The following is a 24019-nucleotide window of genomic DNA, read 5'->3' as shown; positions in this document are numbered from 1 at the left end:
TTATAGTCAAGACCTCTTGAGATAATTATTTGTACTCCACAGTCAACAACCATGATTGGCTCCAATTTTAGAAGCACTCTGTCCTTTTTGAACCATAAGCTCATTATTCAGAGGTCTGGTTAGACCAAGAACAAATATAGTCATCCCTGCTATTTTTAGATGGGAGAATGTAGGACCAGGGCTGTTTTTTATTGTAAGAAAACACCTGAAATAGAACCACAAAAAAATAAAGTCCTTTCTATGGTCAAATAAATCAGTTGTCGCACGCACACAAGTATGCACTGAAACTAGGAAGAAAAGTACAGATTTATTTTTATAGTCAGCATTTATTCCCGTTCAATTGCTACTTCTGTCAGGAAGTAGTTGGATTTGGTCACACTCAACCCAACACTGAATGGACTCTTCAGCTATCCACAACAACATGATTCATCAACTTTAAACTCCTTAATGTTATAATCTAAATTATGTGAATACCTACATGGAATAGCAGGATAATAAGATTAAGATCCTTGGATAGCAAAAGAGATGGTCATTTAGATTTATGTGATTAGAAGCACTTTGCATTAGTGTAAGGACACACATCCTTAGGGTTTCGGTGAGAACAGGTCTTTCTGTCAGTGCTTGACACAATCCCAATGCATGTAATATCTGAAAGATCACATATTGTATTTTCCAGAACATTGCTTTTTGCTTGGATAAAGAGCTATTTTTAATACACATTTTTAAAGTGCTTTTGCTAAAAACAATCGGAAGAGAATTTATATATGTAATAAATATTTTTGGAGGGGGATTCAGCTTTAACATAAAGTAATTACATGTAAAATATATGTATATAAAATGTGTAATAATATTTCAAAATATTAAGTGTTTTACTGTATTTAGGTCATACATTTTGCTTGAATAAAGAGCTAATTTTTTAAAACATTTTATAGAGCTTTTGCTAAAAAATTATTAATATTTATATATGTAATATTTTAGGGGGGGGTATTGTTTTACATTTTTACATTGTTACAAACAAATTCTAGCTGATAATTCAGCTTCAACATAACATGAATGAATTACATCTAATTTATTATTTTTTTTTATAATATTTCAAAATATTAAATAGTTTTACTGTATTTTTCAAATAAATGCAGCTTCGAGCAAAAGGAACTTCTTTCAAAAACATCATAAAAATATTAATTAATAACTTGAACAGAATATCTTTATTCAGAATCATTTTCAATCAAACTGTAAAATTATGCAAAAAGCATAATCATTATTTAATTTGTGCATTTTTACATACAGTAAACATATATAAACAAAACATGAAATGCTAGAAATTAACAGAATACTACAACAGTAAACACAGCACATTATTTGAAATGGACATTGTGAGAAAAGTGCCCATAGTTGAAGAAACCCCCATGTGCGCGTTGTGCAAAACTGTTTTTGTAATGACTAATTTCAGGCAATATTTCATAAGGAATAAAATAAATATAGTGACCCAGAATTTACATTTTACACAACAACAACACCCTTGTAATTAAGGGCAAGGGTCAAACAGACATGGCCACAGGTGTGGTGTGTTATTAGGGTCTCTGGCCGCTCATACTGTATGCTCTGCTGCCCCAATGTCCAGCGGTGGGAACAACTGGAGCAGGACAGTAGACGAGGCTTGGGGGTGGTTGCTGTGTGCCCCAGATTGCTTCTTCCTGAAAGGGAGGGGGTTTATCATATTCTAAAATGGGGTCAGCTGAAAATACGTGCTACTGAACGTGCAGCTGCAACATTTATAATGCGAGAATAATTTGTCTGAACGCTGTGCTTTTTGAACTTGCTGTAGTAGACAGACATAATCGGTTATGATTCATAACATATTTAGGATTTGGTTGTATTATTAAAATAGTTCATTTGGACATTGCATTATAAAAGTGTTTTTTAATGTATTAATTATGCCATGACGCACCTTATAATGCATTGATATCATGAATAATTGTAAGCACACTTTTAGCTTATATAACTAATACATTTAGCTTATATAATGCTACGAAAGTATAATGCATTAAAACAATAAACCATTTTCATAAGAAACAATACTGCAAAATACTATAAAATATTTAACTTTTATTTACAATTATTCTTATATTTTAATATATTACTTTATTATTTACTTTATATACAGTATAGAAGTGTTACCATATCTTCTTTTGGTTTGTTGATTAAATTGCTGCAATACAACCCACATTTCTTCCCTAATGGTTATACAAAGCGAAAAGCATTTGTCATAATCAGAACAAAGTATCGATTGGTAATCTTACTTTATACTCATTGCCAGACAGTACTGAAGTATAAATACATGATCACACCCACTCTCATAACACATGCTGGTTCTCGCCTGCTGCAGTCCATAATTATTGACAGGTTTGATGTGCCCAGTGAGGGGAAAGTATGGGAGAATTGGAGTTGCACAGAGTGTGTGTGACTAACTCCCACCCTCAGGCCCATCGCTCTGTAATGGAAAGATTAAAAGCAGAGCACCAACCCACAAAACACCATCCTCTCTCTCTCTCTTTCTCTGTTTCTGTCTAACTAGCTCGCCCCCTCTCCTGCCCTTATACTACAGTCCCCTCCCTCTCTCATGTTAAATAGATTACAGAGGATCCAAAGACTTGTATTTAAAGACTTCGACAAAAAGCTGTGCATGCATATTTTTGGGTCGGCTTGCAGTTACACCCACACCTTGTGAGCACCTAACTGGAGGAATCCAATTTCATCCTACCACAAAGCCAAGCCCAGCCTATATCGTCCACAGTCTGGAGTCTGGACCTCGCCCTGCCTTCAACGAAAGAGTTCCTGAGAAGCTCAACATCAGCCCCGTCTGACCCAGCTGGATCATCTAACGCCGGCTGCACCCTGCTCCGCTTTTTCTTTCCAGGAGACAGGAGCCTCACGGAGAGCTCCACACACCAGCTCCCAAGCTGTCTCTTCGGCTGCTTCCCGCTATTCTTATGGACAATGAGGAGGACGATGATGGGAACTTCACCAAGTGGATGAGCAGTTACTGGGGGCACGGGGAGGAGCACGCCAAAGAAAGGAAGAGGAGCTTAAGGAGGACCTCCCGCTACAAAACTGACCGCCGTGCCTCTTTGCCCTGTATGGTAAGGTAGTGATGATCACACATGTGGAATGATGTTAGGGGAATGGGAATGATCAGAAATGCAACATATGAATGTATGTTACTAAACAAAACCCAGATTGTATTAAGAGTTCCCTGGTATAAAATGGTAGTTTCAACTTTAAACTCTGATTTGACATGTTCAAAGTCATTGTCAAAATGAGCCAAATGTTAGGATAATGAACTATATCTCTTGGCAGAAATATTGTTGTATTTAATTTAACTTAATTTTATAATTATAATACCCACCTTATTTTGCAATGCATAAATTAGGTACTTATTTCTTACTTGCAATTTTTTGTTCAAGAGTTTTACTTACTCTTGAATGTTGAGAACTTTTTTTTCAAATATATTGGACAAATCAATTGGACATCATACACTCTAAAAAAAAAGGCTCGTAATCATAGGGGAACCTTTTTTAGTGCTATATAGCACCAATTTTGGTGCTTCAGTGGTTCTTCAGCGGTTCTTCAGAGGTGCTATATAGCACCTTAGTCAAAGAACCGGTGAAGAACCTCTGAAGAACCTCTGAAGAACCTCTGAAGAACCGCTGAAGAACCTCTGAAGAACCTCTGAAGAACCGCTGAAGAACCACTGAAGCACCAAAATTGGTGCTATATAGCACTAAAAAAGGTTCCCCTATGATTACGAGCCAAGAACCATTTTTGGTGCAATATAGAACCTTTTTTTTTTTAGAGTGTAGGACAAACTGCACTACAATCAATATTTTTTTTTATAATGACAAAGTACATTGTGAAAACTTGCACTACAAGCCAGTGTGTTTGTAATTATGACAATACATTAGAATATGATGAAAAATACTAATTTGCTGTATCAAGCAGCTGTTTTGTACAGCTAAAAGTAATATAAAAGTTATATAATATAATAAATCATAAACTATATATATTTTATAATTATAAATGTATAGTATACAATAATACAAATGTAACACACACATTTAATATTATTTATAATTCATTATATTAAAAAAATATTTAAATATTTGTATATATTAAATATTTTAATATTTTAATATTTATTTAAATAATTTTAAAATTATATTGTTTAGAATTATACATTTAGAATTATTATAAATGCATTCAACACTTTGAGCACTGGTGTCTTTGTTGCTTCTGGGAGCAAACGAATCCATTGGCAAATTGACATGCAGACTCAGTTGATCTTGAAAATAAAGCTGGGCAAAATATTGTATAATGTGTTTTGGAAGAGAGCCTCTGCGAAAACAGGAAAGTATGCTCTGATTAGAGGTGGTGACCCAGCAGAAATTCGTTCTCTTCCCCCACAAATCAGTGCATCACACGCTCTTTCTCACGCCTCACAGCCCCCTTGTGTAAACAATGTACAGCAGGACTGTTTATAGCAAAAATATGGGAGAGAAGAAAACAAAATGTGTGATGGTTGCCTGGATTAAAATGGATTACTGCTAATTTAAAATAAAAACAGACAGCCAAGTATTCTATAAATGTATTTGTTGGTGAGCCATTTAAACCAGAACTGATTATTTAAGTTGAATATCCTTCATGCTTTCCTAACTGCATGCATTACATTTAAATATCACAATTTACATAAACAGTACAATAAATGTTTTATAAAGGTTCAGTATTCAGTTTCATACATTTCACTTATTCCAGCAAAGGTTATCAGCTAACTTTTATAATGTCCGACCAAACCAAGACATTACTTTTGATTTACATCTGGATAAATTGTGAATTTAAATGTAATGGTTTCAGCCCATGTGCATGCAAAATGTATATATGTTAACCTTCTTCAAATTGTTTACTAATTGATTACATTTAGAATAATATGTATTTATACATTTATAAATTACACCAATCGGGCATAACATTATGACTATTGTGTTGGTCCCCCTTGTGCTGCCAAAACAGCCCTGACCCGTCGAGGCACAGACTCCACCTGACCCCTTAAGGTGTGCTGTGGTATCTGGCACCAAGATGTTAGCAGCAGATCCTTTAAGTCCTGTAAGTTGAGAGGTGGGGCCTCCATTGATCGAACTTGTTTGTTCAGCACATCCCACAGATGCTCGACTGGATTGAGATCTGGGGAATTTTGAGGCCAAGTCAACACCTCAAACTCATTGCTATGCTCCTCAAACCATTCCTGAACCATTTTGCTTTGTGGCCGGGCGCATTATCCTGCTGAAAGGATCATGCAGGGAATGCCGTTTTCATGAAAGGGTGTACATGGTCTGCAACAATGGTTAGGTAGGTGGTACGTGTCAAAGTAGCATTCACATGGAAGGTGCTGTTGGTGCTTTCGACGGTGGACAGGGGTCAGCATGGGCACCCTGACTGGTCTGTGGCTATGCAGCCCCATACACAACAAACTGTGATGCACTGTGTATGCTGACACCTTTCTATCAGAACCAGCATTAACTTCTTGAGCAATTTGAGCTACAGTAGCTCGTCTGTTTGATCGGACCACATGGGTCAGCCTTCGCTCCCTATGTGCATCAATGAGCCTTGGCCGCCCATGACCCTGTCACCGGTTCACCACTATTCCTTCCTTGGACCACTTTTGATAGATACTGACCACTGCAGACCGGGAACACCCCACAAGAGCTGCAGTTTTGGAGATGCTCTGACCCAGTCATCTAGCCATCACAATTTGGCCCTTATCAACTTTAATTTTTAAAGACAAAATGTTCACTTGCTGTCTAATATATATATCACCCACTAACAGGTGCCGTGATGAAGAGATAATCAATTAACTTTACCTGTCAGTGGTCATAATGTTATGCCTGATCGGTGTATATGTATACATAATTGATTACATTTAGAATATACTACTAGAGAACAGCTTTTTCTTTAAAATAATACAACTTGTGTAAGTTTAGCTTTTTTACTATCTTTACATGTCACTGTTGTTGCTAAAATGATCACATTATTTATATGCTCAGATCTGAATGTGATCAATATAAAAAGGCCACAGAGTGCTATTCCAAAAGTCTCCTGAGGTGGCTTTGCATGTTTTCATATGCACAGAATGGTAAACATATACTGAATTATTTGAATATTGTAAAGAGTAATTTTGCTCCAGAGTCCTCCTAGAAATTATATGTGGTACATATATCCATTCAGAGAAAAGTTCTGGGTCAAATATGTTACATTTTTGAACATTTTAAAATCATCGCCTGGCTACACCTCCTCATGACGAGCCGGCACGTTTATCTGTTGTTTTTTTATGTGAATTATTGACTTTAAATTTCCATAGTGTCATGGTGACATGTTAAATTGGTTTTTCATTATTTGTGTTCATCTATATTTGAACTGTATAGGTCAGGAAATTAGTTTTGGCAATGCATACATGCTCAGTTTGTGTTGGAGAAAATAACATAGCTATCTGTAAACAGTGTACATGTTATTTAGCCTAAGAGAGTAGAGACAGTAGTGAATGGCAGTAAACACGTTAATAGGCAAGTTAATAAAGCTACTATGATTAGCTTGACTTCAAGTGAAATGCTTACACAAGTCATTATGAGCTTCTCAAGAATAATTAGCCTATATTTGACCCTTGTAATGGCAGAGCTTACAGACTATTATGTCTATTTACTGCAATTATCTGCAAAATGATTAAGTGTCTTATACGGGTGTTTATATTGAGCCTTAATACTAACTTCATCATTCATTTGCAATAGGAAATTATGACTGCTTACTCAATGATGTTATTCAGCTCAATATCAAATATGCCCTACTTCAAAATGTGCAAACAAACAATAATCATTCATGAAATAATTTCCTTTTGCTTTAAAATATTCTGATTATTGAATATGTAGCTTATCACTTTCTATGTCATGGTCTTTCTCCCTATCTCTCTGTCTTGTTTTCTGTACTAAAAGTCTCAGCTGGAAGCTATGAAGGTGAACCATCTCCATGCTATGACCCCTGCCCATGTCCACTCAAAGAGCCGTGAGGAGAAGGAGGTGCACTCTCACCCTCGTGCCCGGCGTGTGTCTTCAGACGAAAACAGCAGAACCAAAATGGGGGGACCTGAATGTCACATCCCCACCATTCCAGAGCTCTCCGAGTGTTTGGAGAAGAGGCTACGTTTCCACAACCAGAAGGTGATATCACTGGTGGGTGAGAGGCCAGATTACACGTCACATACAATGGACCAAAAAGGTTCTGCAACTGTCATACTTAAAAATTTGAAAATGTCATACCCCCCAAAACAAGGTCCAAACCACAAAGGCTGATATGATTATTTTTTTCTTTTCAGAAACACTTTATGTTATACTGGTTGAAACTCTCTTAACATCCTGATGGCAATCAATAATAGGTGGTCTAAATATTAAAAACATGTGCATATATTTTCTCTGGAAGGACAAACATTTTTTTTCGTCCAATCATTGCATTTGGTCCAAATGCAATAGAGTGGTGCAGGTATGACATTACTTTGTAACCCAAAACATGGAAATTAGTTCGCATTTTAACACTTGGTTCCGTACTCCTGTGGAGAACACAAGGTCTGTGGTGAACACAAGCTCAAGACACTTTCACGTTTTATTTTACAACATAAAATACATCAGTACTACCCCACTCGTGATTTTTTTGAAGCTATTACGTGTCTTGAAAAAGGCGGTTGCTAACAAGGCTAAATGGGATGACAGAGGCAGTCAGGGAGATTAACGTCATCACGCCGAACAGTCTGCTTTTACAGCCTCAATTATCCTCATAATTGTACCCTTATAAACTATTCTAACGTTCTTGGAAAATATTTTGAAATAAAAATGGAAAGAGTTGTCGGAAGCTTAGTCGTGGTGATGTTGAAGTTGAGCAACCGTGGTGTTGTCCGTTTATAGCCTTTAGCTTTTCACTTCTGGCGACTGCATTTAGGCTTCAAAATTCATACAAGTTGTGTTAATCCGTAATAATTATCATGATGGACAAAATGTATAAGTATCATTAACACACAGCTTGTTTATGGGGAAAATCCTGCACCACTTGATAGGATGTCTTACCTCCCCGTCAACCTATGTATTTCCATACCTCCACACTCCCTGCTTCTATGGACATCACACGTCATCAGCATGTTCCATGATGAGGCTATGCAGAGTTGAAGGGTGCTTCTCAATTAGAAGGCTTCGTCCTCTGATGGCTGCATATGTCGGCTGCCACATCATCAAGCTCTGTCAAAGGACATCTCAGTTTGAAAGATCCTTGGATCGCATCCTTCATTCGTCTCATTTTGAAGGATGCATCAGTGTAACATTCTATGGTTTAATCCTAAGGTGGACTCTTGCCTATGAGCCTCCAAAGGATGGGACTAGGACAATGCCTCACTAGGATACAGCCTTCCATCTGGAAAGCACCCATAAGCTGCGTTTCCACCGCAGGAACTTTCCCCAGTAACTAGGGACTTTGGGGTGGTACGTTACCCCTTTTCCACTTGGAGTTGGTTTGACTGACGAGCCTTCTAAGAACCGGTTTGCCTTTCCACGGGCTAGAGAGCCACCACAGAGCCAAGTCTTGCGTCACTGTATACGTCTCATCCTTCTCGGCAACGCTAGCGAGGCAGCGGGAAACACAAACACACCAGGCTTCGAGATGCATCAGTGCTACGCAGACTGATCAGCGTATGACATCAAAGTACCGCAAGAGTGATTCAAAATCTCAATGTGTCATATGCTCTCGCTGTACTTTGATGTCATATGGCGATCGGTCTGCGCAGCGCGATGCATCTCGAACAAGCCTTCCATCAACAATGGCGAATGTTGCGTTACTATTGATGCACATGACTTTGCAAACCTACATCGGCATCAAAACACTGTAAATCCAAAGCATTCGTGCAGCTCGCCGTAGTTTGTATAGACGGAGATTACAATTGAGCAGCTTTTAGATCGATTAGCTGCTATTTCAAATATGGCGGTCACAAGTTTGTGTTCGTCTTGTTGGGCACGGTAACCCAGCCCACAGCCCCTGATGCAAGCGGTTCTTTCTAGACCAGCTATGTTTTGGGGCACTTCAGCGCTGGGAAGATGAATGTGTATTTAAACTGTGTCGTTTATGTAGTAGAAATGTGACATTATTTTTGAATTTGGTGCCTTATAGACTGAGAAAAGACAGAAAATGTATTTTTGTCTCATGTGGATGAAAGACAACAACTCCCAGAATGCACTTGCTTCGCTGCCCTACTAGGCCACTCCCTACACCGCCCCCAGCGTCGTTTTGATCTTCATAATAATACAATAATTTTGTTCAGTTAGAGAATAAACACTACAATTAAAAACTGAACGTGTCTTTTCAATAAAGTGTGAGTGAGCCGAACGAAAGTCACAGGACAAACGCAACAGGAGCACGAGAGGGAAGTAAGAGCTGAGCAGAGCTGAGGTAACGTTCAGCACGGCTCAGCGCGTGTCCTTCTCAGCGCGTGTCCAGTCTGGCGCGTTTTCTGATCGCATATGGAAGTTAAACTTTCATAGGAATTCATTGAAAAGTTGAAACACTCACTTTGCTCCGCACTGCTCCGTTATGAATCCCTGAGGCCGAGCCAAGCGCATTTACATTCTGAGAGTGAGATCTCTCCCCTGTGGGCGGGTTTAAAATGCGGTACAGCTCCTTCTACTGGCTGTAGTTTTTAGCTTCTGGCCAAAAAATCCTCCGATGACGCAAAATGACGATATTTGCGTCATCGGAGGATTTTTTTTCCAGAAATAAAATGCATAATTCTCTCGTCTCAGGGGGATATCATAAAGTATCATAATTCAAATATACTACGGGGTTTCTACTGATACAAAGCTTAATGCTAAATCACTGAAGTTACCCTTTAAGAATCACTTTTCCTGGTTCAGAGCTGGTGCTTTCATTGGGTGTCGAAAGACAAAGAACCGATTTGAAACTAGGCTCTGGCTCTAAACCAGCATTCCAACTGCCTTGGTGGAAAAGGGGTCTATGTGTTTCGACTGCAGGAACCAGTGTCTAAATGAAGTTCCGGGTAAATATTTCCCCTCGTGAGGTAGTACTTTTTCAAAGTTCAGGAATTTTCAGTGGTGGGACTTGGGCATTGAACAGGCTGATTGGTTGAGTTCACGCAGCATTTTTATTGGTCGACTCCATGCAGCATTTTATTTCAACCACCATTTAAAAAGGTATTCGAATCAACAAAGAAGTTTTTAAAAAAATACAACTGATGGACCTACAACGAGGTTCAGGTTTTATTAAGTTTATATATCTGGAGTACAAAATCCAGCGGGAACTGGAAAGTCGCGCACAGTCCTACATCACCTGACTAATCTTTGCGGTGCTTTTTTCATGATGGAAAAGTGAACAACTTTATTGTATGCCGTATAGCCAACATACTCAACTCTACTGTTCAAAAGTTGGGGGTCAGTAAGATTTATTTATTTGATTTTTGAAATTGCATTCAATTCATCAAAAGTGATAGACACACATTTAAAGTCTTACAAAAATGTTTTATCTCAAATAACTGCTGTTCTTTTGAACTTTCTATTCATCAAAGAATCCTGAAAAAGAAAGCACAAAAAAACTAATTAAGCAGCAAAACTGTTTTCAACATAAGAAGAAATGTTTCTTGAGCAAATCAGCATATTATAAGGATCTCTGTAGGAACATGTGACACTGATGACTAGAGTAATGCCTGTTGAAAACTCAGCTTTGCCATCAAAGCAATAAATTACATTTTAAAATGTACACAAAATAATTTTAGATTGTAACAATATTTCACAATATAACACGTTTTACTGTGTTTTTGATCAAAAAATGCAACCTAGGTGAGCATAAGAGAAAAATCTTACCAACACTTTTGAACGGTAGTGTTAGTACATACTGCAATATACAGTACAGTTATAGACTGTTAGACAAAGTGCATCAATGCAATGCCCTATAATAATTATATTTTTATTCTCTGCTTTATTTGTAGGGCGATGCAGATAGCATATGTCTTATTTGCCATGAAGAACTTCGGAATGGAAGGGGTGGCATCCAAGAGCTTAACTGCAGCCATCATTTTCATAAAGAGGTAAACACTTCCTGCATCAATTCTCTCCTCTGTTGCTTGTTAACAGTGCCAAATCCGTCCCTTTAACTCATAACGCTTGATCATTATTTTGCATGTGTTCCCTCCTCTTCATCATACAGATGGGGTTCAAAGTGTAACCTTATTAGTGTATGGAGTCCAGAGTCCAGACGCCCCATTTTAATTGAGGCAGTGGTTTAATGAATAGAGGTTTACGCCGGACACCAATTTCAATATATTTTTTTTCCCCCTCCTGGCATACATGCAGTACTTAGTCTGGTTATTTGCTGCTCTTGTGCCAGGTGTGACATTGAATATTCCGTCTCTGATTATAGATTGTGCAGGCAAAATGGCCAGAGCACCGTGCACGTCCACGTAGTGGGAGTTCAGCACCTGCATGTGAACGAGGGAAGGAGACACCGTTCTGCCCTGGACAAGAGGAATATTGCGTTCCCCGTCGTCAACTCTCTTTGCGTAGACAGCGTTGATTGTTTCCAGTGGAATATTCCATGTGTACCAATAGTAGTTCAACTGAACAGTACTCACTCAGTGTATTATCAAAATTACATTAATTTGAAAAATCTATTTAAGTTTGTGTGTATTTCCACACTACTTTTGCTTTTAAAAAAATGAACATGGTGATTTCTTGTTTGCAGGAAATGTTGTCTTTCCCCCCTTTTTTAAATCAGCAAAGAATTAGATACCAGCATTTTTATTTTATTTTTATTTTCCCATTCCAAGTCATTTACATTTTATAAATTACCATTAAAAATGTCTTTGGTAAGAATGATATGAACCGTAATATGGTTATGTGTAATAGTTAACTTTCAGTCAAATTTTGTGTTTCAGAGTTAATATACAGCTATTTTGGATTAGAAAACCAAACTGTGAATATAAAATGATTAGGGTTATTTTGCCACTAGACTGGATGAATTATGGATGTTGAAACTGTAAATATGTTTTCCTGAATTTGCAGGTCATATGTCAGGAGTTGCAGTTGTGAAAATACAGTAGCAAATGCGCATGCTGGAAAGTGGAAATAAGCTGGTGGCTATACGCCACTATAATGGAAATCAATGGTGGGCCACGGTTTTGCCCCTCAAAGGTCAACAGATCGTTTTTTCATGCATGCAGTTGTAATGCAGGTGCCATCATGCCTCTGTTACGGCTGTTGTAAAATACAGTGATATAACATTTTATGGGTTAAGATATACAGACCCCCCCCCCCCCCCCATTCTAGAGAAGGAATTTCCCAATCATTTATGCATATAGATCATGTAAACTTATATTCAGTAAACTCTTGCGGTTCTTTAAAAGCAATAATTGTTTCAGTATTTTTAGTATAGAAACATGTTCCAATAGTTTTCCATTTTTATATGCCACACCCTAGTTTGAATGACCTTCCATTATTTGGCTTTCCTCTCTTACAGTGCATTGAGAAATGGCTTTAACAGAGACAGTCATGTATACCACCTGTCGAGTTCATGTGACCATGCCTGAGTCCTCTGCTCATGTCCAGTTTTCCTGACAATGTCCATATTTCATCACTTTCCGTGTCTGTTTGCTTCCTGTGACCCTGGGCACATGTTTATGTGTTAATAAAAACAAAACAAGACCATCATCTCTGGGTGGAGGCATGGGTTTAAGACTTAAGTATAGGCGAGTGTGTAGCAATACTATGTGATTATATGGTCTGTTACTTGAGATAGGCCTAAGAGTTTTGGATGTGCATCTCAAGAGCCATTCATTCCTTACCCTCCTTTTCCGTCTTTCTTGCTTATTTTCCTCTGTGCTGTCATGAGGACAGAATGTTTGGCTAGGTTAAAACTGTGCATGTTAAATGTATGACCAGAGCTTTTTTGTTTTCTCTTTGTCCATCTCTTCACTTATGTATTGCTCAAAATGCATATCTGCATTACCCATTAACGTACATGCCAAATTCAAAGGCAGAGAATTTTAGACTCTGTCCAATATAGGCTATTGTGATTTTTCTGATGATCAGAAAAGAAAATATAAGTTTCAAAGTTGTAGAAATGTTGTTTGTACTGAAACCATACCTTTAATTAAATATTAACAGATTAAGAAATGAGCCTAACTACATTGTTGCAAAGTTTTTATATAGTGCTGTTATTTTGACATTATTGTTGCATATGTGCCATTAGGATACTTGTTTTTACAGAACAGATTTTATCGATTTAGTACCAGTATGTTATTTAGTTTAAATGCCATTTCTATAAATGTAAGTGAGTGCCACGTTATAAACTGTGAAATAAATAATGAATATACAGTGAGATGGTGTTCTTCTCTCCGTGCCAGACCCTTGAGGGACCGTGTCTTTGTGCACGTCCCCAAACCCTGCCCTCGTGTCCCGCCCAATTGTACACTGATAACAGTGAAACAATAACAGTGAAAACCCTACAAAACTCTGTGAATAGTGTACTTATAAAACTGTATGGCAGCAAAATATTATGCCTATTCAACTTTTACCAAAGCATTAGTAGCTAAAACGTTAAAAGGCGTATTTATCTTTTCTTGCAAATTGTTTATAGCGAGAACATGACTGAATTGTGGTCTGTCTATCAATAATTTGTCAAGGTTTTCAAAATACGTAACGCATAGCAAAACTACACTACTTTTAATTTCTCAAACCACTGGACTGAAATTTCTGTTTATTGTAGTGAAGTCTAGCTTCAGTCCAGACTTCAGACTGCTTCGGTCAGAGAAGAAAAGAAATGCACACGTGGAAAAGAGACCAACTGTTGATTGACAGGTGAACTAACCAATCACATTCGAAAACAATGACGTCTAGTGGCTGCACGGACGAATCGTTGATGGAATGGGAGGTTCCCTTATGAAGACGCTCTGAAAACCCCACAAATCTGGTTGCGAAACAGCTGGAAAAGTGGACGAACAAGTTTATACGTGAATTCCTGGTGGGAAAAAAAAGTGATGATGGTCAAGAGGGACTAAAAGGAACCGTGTGAGGATGTTTCAACATTTTTTGTGAACTGTTACAGCATCAAATGCAGACACTCGAGAAAAACATCGACTCTGAGGTTCCTTCTTATTTTTCTCAAGAATATCCCAATTAACGTTATTTGGTCAATCGATAAGGTAAGAACTCTTAAATCATATTTCAGACACTTACTGTGCCCGAATGAAGTTATTATTTCCACTTTTTCTTAATGAAATAACGGACCCAGAACGCCTTTTCTCCTTATCTGTCTTTAAAAAGCCTTTTTTTTTACACAAAAAATTGTTACAGTCATTACGGTGTAATAAATCGTTGTTCATGTAAGGTTTTAAACGATTTTAAATTTGCCTATTTATTTTTGCATCTTTTCGTGAAACCTGCAGTATATCATATTTTTACATTTTTTTGTTTGTTTGTGTGTGTGTGTCTGTGTAGCCTAAAAGTGCACTGCGAGTTCTCTTTTCTTTTGGTTCGGAAAAAAAGACTGTTTTTCCAATTCCAAATAATGTCGTCCTTCTGTTGTCATAAACACTTCAAAGGATCGGGCCTCTTCACTGGAGAGACTCTCAAAGCTTCGGTTTGTCTCTATGGTAACAGCAGAGCATCCTGAAGAGCAGTGTGTTTAGATCAAAGCTGCAGAGATGCTACTCATTGCCTTGATTTTCATTGTCATATAGTGCATAATAAATACAATTTCACCCTCATTTCCGTATTACTTTCTCTCTTCACACGCAAAAGAAGAATTGGTTTGGAACGACATGAGGGTGAGAAAATGATGACAGAAATTTAATTTTAAGGACAACATTTGAGACATTCGGTTGAAATAAGCCATGACAGAAATGGCAAATGGATTAAATCTGAGTAATAAGATTTTGTCTCAAACTCTCATTATTACCATCACTTTGATTTTTGTTCTTTCTTCCCCCATTTGATCATTATGAGTCTTGCTGCCTCTGCCTATAGCGTCCTTTTCATGTTTTCTGAAAGCAATTGTAAGGAGACGTTTAAATAAAAGGTCTTGGTCTCAAGGACACACTTAGACACTCACACATCTGATTTTGGCAGTAATGACCACCTTCCTTTTGTTTGTCATGGGACCTGAATGAAATTGAGGCCAAGTGCTGATCAGCCTGTTGATTAAATAATACTCCATCCGAAATCATCCTCTTCAAGAGAAAAGGAGGAACATGCCATTTTTATAATTTCCTTATGTGTTGATTTGATTACTTTAGAACAAGAATACTTGATTTTATTGATCTTTAAAGTTAAATGCTAAATGCAAAATTAAAGTTCCGTCAATTAGGCCTATAAATCAACATGCCATTTAGCCTTCATGGTGAATGTTTAAGACAGGAGTCTGCTTTTTTGTAGGTTTAAAGGTAACACTTATAAGGACTTGTTTGGTAACAAGAAATAACATGAACTAACGCTGCGCAATACATTTGTTACTGTATTTATTAATCTTGGTTAATGTTAGTTAATAAAAATACTGTCGTTCATTGTTTGTTCCTTTTAGTGCATTAACTTATGTTAACAAATACAACATTTGATTTTAATATGGTATTAGTAAATGTTAAAATAAACATTAATTAATGAATGCTGTAGAAGTATTGTTTATTCTTAGTTCATGTTAACTGAAGTGATTAACCAATGTTAAGTAATGAAATCTTATTGTAAAGTGTTACCGTTTTAAACTTCCAAGATTAACAGTGTAGACTTTCTGATTTGTTATGGTTTGGACTTTTTTTCTTTTTATCTATCCTCACATTGTTGTTTAATATAAATCTTTGCTGAGTATATATCTTTGTGTGGAATTGTTTGTTCAGGATGGCATGCTATATGCCACCCTGGAGTAACAAACTCTTATGAAAGGAAAATATATTTACCAATATATTACTTGAAATATATTATAATATATTGTTAATATATTGATGGTACATATATAGAATATATGTAATATATTGCAGTATGTTGCAAAATATACAAATGATTGCCGCTTTCAATATATTGCAATATATTGGAAAATATAAATATTAAATCCCATATATGGGAATATATTGCCTAATGTATTACATGATATTTTCCAATATACTGCAATATATTTTTGTTTCGTAATTAGAAACAGTTTTCACACCTGTAAAAATGCAGATCTTGGAGGAAAAGATGGGTATATCAATATGAAGTCTCTCATTTTGTCTATATATATATATCTATATAACATAATCTACTAAACAAATCCAGTAAACAAACATAGTCTTTTCGTTTTGCTTTAATCACTGAAGATTTTGAGATACTATGAAGCAGAATTACTATTATGAGGTATTTTGGTTTTGTAGTTTTTATTTATTTATTATTAATAAATACAATTGTTATTCTGATTTTCAGGAAATCATGGGAAGTTTTAAAGGCCATGCATTGCCTGGAAGTTTCTTCCTGATCACTGGTCTGTGGTGGGCCGCAAAGCAGACGTTTTTGTACGCCACCCGCAGGAACAAAAGTGCTGGTGCGGGCAGACTTGCATCTCGAGCTACCCAACGCCGCATAGAAATCATAGAAGGAGCTGTCATTTTATCATTTTCTATTATTGGTGAGTTGCTGCCATGCCTTCATCAATATAATATGAAGTTTCATTATAGATGTAGACAAATAAAGGTTGTCTTTAAAGCACATTAGGTTCAGCAAAGAAATACATTTGGATTCAAAAACCATTTTTTACTATATAGGACTGAATGGTGTAAAAGAAATTGCTGCTAAATCAAAGGTTTTACAGTCAAACAAGTGATTCTCAACCTTTTTGACTCTAAGGTCCCCTATTGTCAACAACTATATTCAAAGGCTCCATGACTGTTCCAGTTGTACATGTATAAGGATAAGGATACAGATTTAAAAATATATTTTCTACTCAATTTCTAGCCAGTCAAATATTTTACAGTTTGGCTTAACTAGAGAATTGTATACTCATAAAATGTATACAACTTCCCATGGAGTTATTAATTTACATTAATATTTTGTCTATATATATCACACTTTTCTGTACATTTTTATTATGCTTCCACATTCAGGTTTTTGAAGCAGTGGGAACCCTGATTCTTCAAAGACAATATACAGTTGTTGAGGGGGTCAATTGAAATAAGAAATATATTTTAATGCTTGTTTTGTCTTATTTTAACTTATTTTAAGTCAGTGAGCCCACGGCAACAAAAAAACAGTTGATTCATCAAACTGTTCTTGAGGAACATGCAAGCGAATTTGATGAAGAGCATGCCAAAATGGACGTGAGACTATCTCTGCAATGCTTTAGCGTATTCTGACCAAACTTAGTGTGTGTTATGAGAACCACGACCTGAGGGTACCTGTACAGTTTTGGCACCGTGCCACCTAATGGTTGTGATTGTATGTATGGGCTTTTAACCATTTAGCTTAAAACCATCTCCAAATGTCTTTCCTCATTTTAGCAGTTGGTCAGAACCCGCTGCCTTGATTTCTGGCTCTTTATTCTGTCTCTGTGGTGCTTGGCCCCATAATTGCTGCTTGTTATATTTCTTTTTCTCTTGCCATTTACACAGGTATGTTAGCAGAGCAGCTTTTAGCAGGTGGGCCCAAGTTTCAACTGTACGATTCTTCCACTCAGCACTGGGAACAGCTGATGAACTGGCAGCACACCACCATGTACCTGTTCTTTGCCATCGCCGGGGCCATATCTCTCACTGTCCACAGCACAGACATCGCCCCATTGGCATTAGACCGTATGCTCCTGGGTCTTGCTTTCTTTAATGAGGGTAGGTTCTTGATTTTCCCACATATTGATTTCTAAATTGGTCAAAAAATACTACACCAATCAGGCATAACATTATGACCGGTGAAGTGAATAACACTGATTATATCTTCATCACGGCAAGTGAACATTTTGTCCTAAAAGTTGATGTGTTAGAAGCAGGAAAAATGTTTGAAGAGGGCCAAATTGTGATGGCTATATGACTGGGTCAGAGCAACTGCAGCTCTTGTGAGGTGTTCTGCAGTGGTCAGAATCTATCAAAAGTGGTCCAAGGAAGGAACATTGGTGAACCAGTGACAGTGTCATGGGCGGCTATGGCTCATTCATGCACGTGGGGAGCGAAGGCTAGCCTGTGTAGTCCGATCAAGTTAATGCTGGTTCTGATAGAAAGGTGTCAGAATACACAGTGCATCGCAGTTTGTTGTGTATGGGGCTGCATAGCCGCAGACCAGTCAGGGTGCCCATGCTGACCCCTGTCCACCGCCGAAAGCACCAACACTGGGCACGTGAGCATCAGAACTGGACCAGAGCAATGGAAGAAGGTGGCCTGGTCTGATTACAGTTTTTCTCAATCGCTTTGGTACATTTCCCAGATCAGAATTCAAATTCTCAAAACTACCTGTTCAATTCTCACATCATTGTGTCACTTGTGCACATCAAAAAAGCAGTTTCTCATTTCTTTGAACAAGTTGCAAATGCTTTTGTACATCCATGCAAATGATTATGTACAATTTTCTGCTGTTTCCTACATTATCAGTTGCTTATGTCATGTTGATCAAAATGTATTATATTGGGTCTCTGTTGAATAGTCTCACCCCCCACAACATTTAGGCATTAGTTCATAGCATAAGTCTTTACATGCAAAATGGTTGAACAAGTTGTCATAATATGTCAAGCATATTTTTATACATTTCCGTTAGACGCTCATATTTCTACTTTTGTTTTTCAGTTTTTTTTTCCTTTGTGCTATGCAGTGCTGTCTTTTTCTCTCTGTATCGCAATGACATGGTCTGTCAACAAATTACAGTACAAACAGTAAAAGCGTAAATGTGAATCTTGTCCAGTCTCTTACAATCAAACTCACACATACACTAAGGTATAACCAACAATTTACAATAATTGTCATCAATACTTTAGCCATAGTTTACATCAGAACATCCCTCTAGAGTACACTGTTATATTGACAACATGACTAAGCAATTTGACTGTCTTATCCGTACACAATGACACAAGGACTTGTCATTCTGATGGCACTGACATGGTCATTGACACAGATATTTACTTTTGAGAGATGAACTTAGGATTTTGAGCAAGAGACTGGCTTTTGCAGGTAATCCATGGTGTTTTGCTATTTGTACGAATTGTTTTGAGAAATGCACTTACTGTTTTGCAAATGTCGAGGATGATTCGAGAAATGTACCAAAGCGACTGAGAAAAACTGTAATCACGTTTTCTTTTACATCACGTGGATGTCTGGGTGCATGTGTGTCGCTTACCTGGGGAACACATGCACAAGGATGCACTATAGGAAGAAGGCAAGTCGACGGAGACAGTGTGATGCTTTGGGCAATGTTCTGCTGGGAAACCTTGGGTCCTGCCTTCCATGTGGATGTTACTTTGACACGTACCCTACCTAAGCATTGTTGCAAACCATGTACACCCTTTCATGGAAGCAGTATTCCCTGGTAGCTGTGGCTTCTTTCAGCAGGATAATGCGCCCTGCCACAAAGCAAAAATGGTTCAGGAATGGTTTGAGGAGCACAACAACGAGTTTGAGGTGTTGACTTGGCCTCCAAATTCCCCAGATCTCGATCCAATCGAGCATCTGTGGGATGTGCTGAACAAACAAGTCCGATCCATGGAGGCCCCACCTCACAACTTACAGGACTTAAAGGATCTGCTGCTTACATCTTGGTGCCAGATACCACAGCACACCTTCAGGGGTCTAGTGGAGTCCGTGCCTTGACGGGTCAGGACTGTTTTAGCAGAAAAAGGGGGATCAACTTACAGTTTTTCTCAGTCGCTTTGGTACATTTCTCGAATCATCCTCGACATAAATTTGCAAAACAGTAAGTGCATTTCTCAAAACAATTCGTACAAATAGCAAAACACCATGGATTACCTGCAAAAGCCAGTCTCTTGCTCAAAATCCTTAGTTCATCTCTCAAAAGTAAATATCTGTGTCAATGAACATGTCAGTGCCATCAGAATGACAAGTCCTTGTGTCATTGTGTACGGATAAGACAGTCAAATTGCTTAGTCATGTTGTCAATATAACAGTGTACTCTAGAGGGATGTTCTGATGTAAACTATGGCTAAAGTTTTGATGACAATTATTGTAAATTGTTGGTTACACCTTAGTGTATGTGTGAGTTTGATTGTAAGAGACTGGACAAGATTCACATTTACTGTTTGTACTGTAATTTGTTGACAGACCATGTCATTGCGATACAGAGAGAAAAAGACAGCACTGCATAGCACAAAGAAGAAAAAAAAGAAAAACAAAAGTAGAAATATGAACGTCTAACGGAAATGCATAGAAATATGCTTGACATATTACGACAACTTGTTCAACCATTTTGCATGTAAAGACTTGTGCTATGAACTAATGCCTAAATGTTGTGGGGGGTGAGACTATTCAACAGAGACCCAATATAATACATTTTGATCAACATGACATAAGCAACTGATAATGTAGGAAACAGCAGAAAATTGTACATAATCATTTGCATGGATGTACAAAAGCATTTGCAACTTGTTCAAAGAAATGAAAAACTGCTTTTTTGATGTGCACAAGTGACACAATGATGTGAGAATTGAACAGGTAGTTTTGAGAATTTCAATTCTGATCTGAGAAATGTACCAAAGCGACTGTAATATTGTCATAATGTTATGCCTGATCGGTGTATGTAAAAGAGAAAAAAATTGTATGTAAAACATTTTTAATGTTGGATAATATGTGAATTGTTACCTAAATTGAGCACCCTTTTTTACGCTTGAAGTTCCTCATTTTCTAATTTTGTAATATTTCAAATTTAATATTTAAAGTACATGACTGCCTCTTGCAGGATTTCTGTTCCTTTATCATCTCCATGGTAGAGACATGCTTGATGTCCATGTGCACACTCTTCTCCTCTATGCCATCTTTGGACAAGCTTTCATCTGCCTTCTGGAGGTTTTCCACAGGGGGAATATTCTACTAGAACTTTTCAGAGCCACTCTCACTGTACTTCAGGGCAGCTGGTTCTGGCAGGTCAGTGTGTGGGCATACATAAATCATTTTGACTCGACACTGTTTAACTCTCTTTTTCTTGTATTTTCTAGATTGGTTTTGTGTTGTACCCGCCCAGTCAAGTGAAATGGGATCAGACAGACCATGACAATGTTATGTTTGTCACGTTATGCTACTGCTGGCACCTCGCGTTTGCATTGCTCACTGTAGCTGTAGCGTACTGGTCTGTTCTATGGTGAGTATGACATATCCTATCCATTCTAACATGAAATACAAAAACCTAAAAAGAGCTAAAGGAACATAAAATGCCATTCAGAAGATTAGGGTCAGTACTTTAAAAATTTTTTTTTAATTTAGTTTCAAACCCGTAAGACCTTCGTTCATCTTCGTAACACAAATGAAGATATTTTTGATGAAATCCGAGAGCTCTCTGACCTCTCCATAGACAGCAGTTTTTTATTTAACACTATAAAGTTAAATAACCATATAGCCTAACTATTACCGGTATGCACATTTCGGAGCATCAATGCCGCAGAACGAGTAAAGCCTACTCTATCTCTAGACGTTTTTAATGTTTTTAAATCTGAAAACTGCAAAAAGGAACGGAATTGTCAGACATCCATTTAGCGCATGTTCACAGAGGAAAACAATTGAAAAACAGTGCTTGTTGTTCTTTCAATATACTGTCTGTTTATTTTACTGACTGAGAAATTGCTTCAGATGATTCAGTGAGAGAGCAGTCCAAAGTAATTCAAGTGGATTCAGACGAGCAAACACGTTTTGACCCATTCATAATTTAGAACATAATTTAAGCGTCAAAATGTGCACACTGCGCAGTTCAGTTACAGTTTAACTTCTTGAACCTAAGGCTGTTAAACTGAATATAATTTTTTTTTCTTAAATATCCACATAAACAACAAATTGTTTGTCACTATAGCAACAGTAGACCCCCGTTAATATACCCCTGGGCCTCGCACAACACGTTTGCACACGTTCTGACGAAGAACTCGATGTCTTTACTACCTTTCTGGGCCTTGAAAGTGGTAATTAAATTGCTGTCTATGGAGGGGCCTGAGAAATCTTTTTATGTATTCCGAAGATGAACGAAGTACTTACGGGTTTGTAACGACATGAGGGGGAGTAATGACAGAATTTTCATTTTTGGGTGAACTATCCCTTTAAACTGATCAAGTGAAAATACATCTACAATAAATACATCTACAGTATCATGTTACAAAAGATTCTATTTAAAATAAATGCTGTTTTTTTTTTTTCTATTCATCAAAGATAAAAAAAAAAAAATGTATTACATGCATTTCCAGAACAATATTAGGCAGCACAATTGCTTATTCAACACTGATAATGATAAGAAATGTTTCTTGAGCACCAAATCAGCATATTAGAATAATTTCTGAAGAATCATGTGACATTTAAGACCAGAGTAATGGCTGCTGAAAATTCAGCTTTGCCATCATAGGAAAGAATTACTTTTAAAAATGTATTAAAATAGAAAACAGTTATTTTAAATTGTATTAATATTTCACAATATTACATTTTTTTCCGTATTTTTGATCGAATAAATACAGCCTTGGTGTGCATTAAACAAAAACAGAAAAAAACGTATTGACCCCATTGCATATGAAATCATATTTTTTATGAAAATGTCTTTCTATATGTTAGATTTGAGTTCCTTCTCATTTGCCTTCATTGTTCTCCCTCCAGTGCTGTGCGTTCCAGACTGAGGAGGATGCCACCCATGGAAATGGGGCTTTTGAAACCAAGGGAGAAGGAAGTAGAGTCTGAAGACGAGATGTTATGAGTGTTTATCATCTTTACTCGTTCAACCCTGCATCCAAATGCATTTGGGCCTCAGACCAAAGACAAATATGGAGACAGAGAGTGAGAGATGGATAGTAACAGAGAGGCTTTGTCACTAAATATTAGCTTTGTCTTAATTTCCTGAAGAGCAGATGAGTGATGACAAACAGTGGCAGTCTTGCCTCCGAAGATCTTTTTCATCAAACTGCTACAAGTGACTCTAAGTAAATCACAAGAGCCATAGTGTTAAATCTCTCGCTCATGTTCCCAGTACGATCACTACAGTTAGAAAAAAATCTTATCTTATGTGGTCATTCCTTTTTATTTGACTATATCACTTCCACTTCATTTCTCTGATGCACCTCAGGACCAACATCTGAGAAATTAGTTAAAACTTGATTCTTTTCTATAGTTTGGATTAAAGTCCATCAAATATGATGTATTGATTATTCTTGGGTCATTCATAATGTACACTATTTGTTGTCATTACATCATTTTCTCTTTGACGCAATACTGTGTAAATTTCTTTGTGTGCCTTGTCAGTATTTTATATGTTGTCACTCAAGGACAGAGAATATCATATTTTTATCATATTGTTTTTAGTGGTACTATATGATCTACTGTATATGCTGAAATTATTATATTTTAATGCCCCCTAGGATTTGAGGGTTTGTAAGTCACTTTTCAGTCATCAAATGATGACACTTTTGTGTTTTCTTGACAATTCTTGACAGCCTTGACAATTCCTCAGTTATTCTGTTGTGTTCGTTTGTGCCACGGTATTCTTTGGAAAAGAAAAGGAAAAAAATCAGGATTGGCCATTGTATGTGAAAATCTTTTAATTAGAGTATCTTATCACATGCATTTATTGATTAATTTAATTTGATAAATACATTTTCTAAAAACAAGTATTTTTCCAATAAAATACTTTATTAATCTATAACAGTGTGCAGTGACTGTATTTATATTAATTGCTATTTATTTGGCATGTTCTGGTATTTATTTTTCTGAATTGTTCAAAGACCCAACTAACGATGGATGGATGGATGG

The 24019-nt window shown here is 37.1% G+C and overlaps 2 protein-coding genes across 3 annotated transcripts; both read left to right on the top strand.

Annotated features, from left to right (window-relative positions):
* Positions 1–2536: 2536 nt before the first annotated feature.
* Positions 2537–13460, top strand: lnp1 (leukemia NUP98 fusion partner 1). Of its 2 annotated transcripts, none has more exons than XM_079841610.1 (4): positions 2537–3140; positions 7035–7271; positions 11075–11173; positions 11506–13460. In XM_079841610.1, the coding sequence occupies exons 1-4, from the start codon at positions 2991–2993 to the stop codon at positions 11656–11658; spliced, it is 639 nt and encodes a 212-aa protein (XP_079697736.1). In that variant the 5' UTR covers positions 2537–2990; the 3' UTR covers positions 11659–13460. The 2 variants fall into 2 exon arrangements, with proteins under 2 accessions (XP_079697736.1, XP_079697737.1); XM_079841611.1 differs by having other exon boundaries at positions 2654–3140; positions 7035–7259.
* A 595-nt stretch (positions 13461–14055) lies between these two features.
* On the top strand, positions 14056–23909 carry tmem45a (transmembrane protein 45a). Its single transcript, XM_079840380.1, has 6 exons — positions 14056–14284; positions 16530–16731; positions 17711–17923; positions 20988–21172; positions 21244–21386; positions 22874–23909. Exons 2-6 carry the CDS (start codon positions 16536–16538, stop codon positions 22968–22970), a joined length of 834 nt encoding a protein of 277 aa, XP_079696506.1. The 5' UTR covers positions 14056–14284; positions 16530–16535; the 3' UTR covers positions 22971–23909.
* The last annotated feature ends 110 nt before the right edge of the window (positions 23910–24019 follow it).

The sequence above is a fragment of the Gobio gobio genome, assembly GCF_949357685.1.
Source record: "Gobio gobio genome assembly, chromosome: 17".
NCBI lineage: Eukaryota > Metazoa > Chordata > Actinopteri > Cypriniformes > Gobionidae > Gobio > Gobio gobio.
This window is presented reverse-complemented; position numbering and strand designations above follow the sequence as displayed.

Coding starts and splice junctions, on each gene's coding strand:
- tmem45a (XM_079840380.1), top strand. CDS start 16,536: ATGGGAAGTTTTAAAGGCCATGCATTGCCTGGAAGTTTCTTCCTGATC. Junction 17,924..20,987: donor TCTTGCTTTCTTTAATGAGG/GTAGGTTCTTGA, acceptor TGCCTCTTGCAG/GATTTCTGTTCCTTTATCAT. Junction 21,387..22,873: donor GCGTACTGGTCTGTTCTATG/GTGAGTATGACA, acceptor TTCTCCCTCCAG/TGCTGTGCGTTCCAGACTGA.
- lnp1 (XM_079841610.1), top strand. CDS start 2,991: ATGGACAATGAGGAGGACGATGATGGGAACTTCACCAAGTGGATGAGC. Junction 3,141..7,034: donor GTGCCTCTTTGCCCTGTATG/GTAAGGTAGTGA, acceptor CTGTACTAAAAG/TCTCAGCTGGAAGCTATGAA. Junction 11,174..11,505: donor GCCATCATTTTCATAAAGAG/GTAAACACTTCC, acceptor CTCTGATTATAG/ATTGTGCAGGCAAAATGGCC.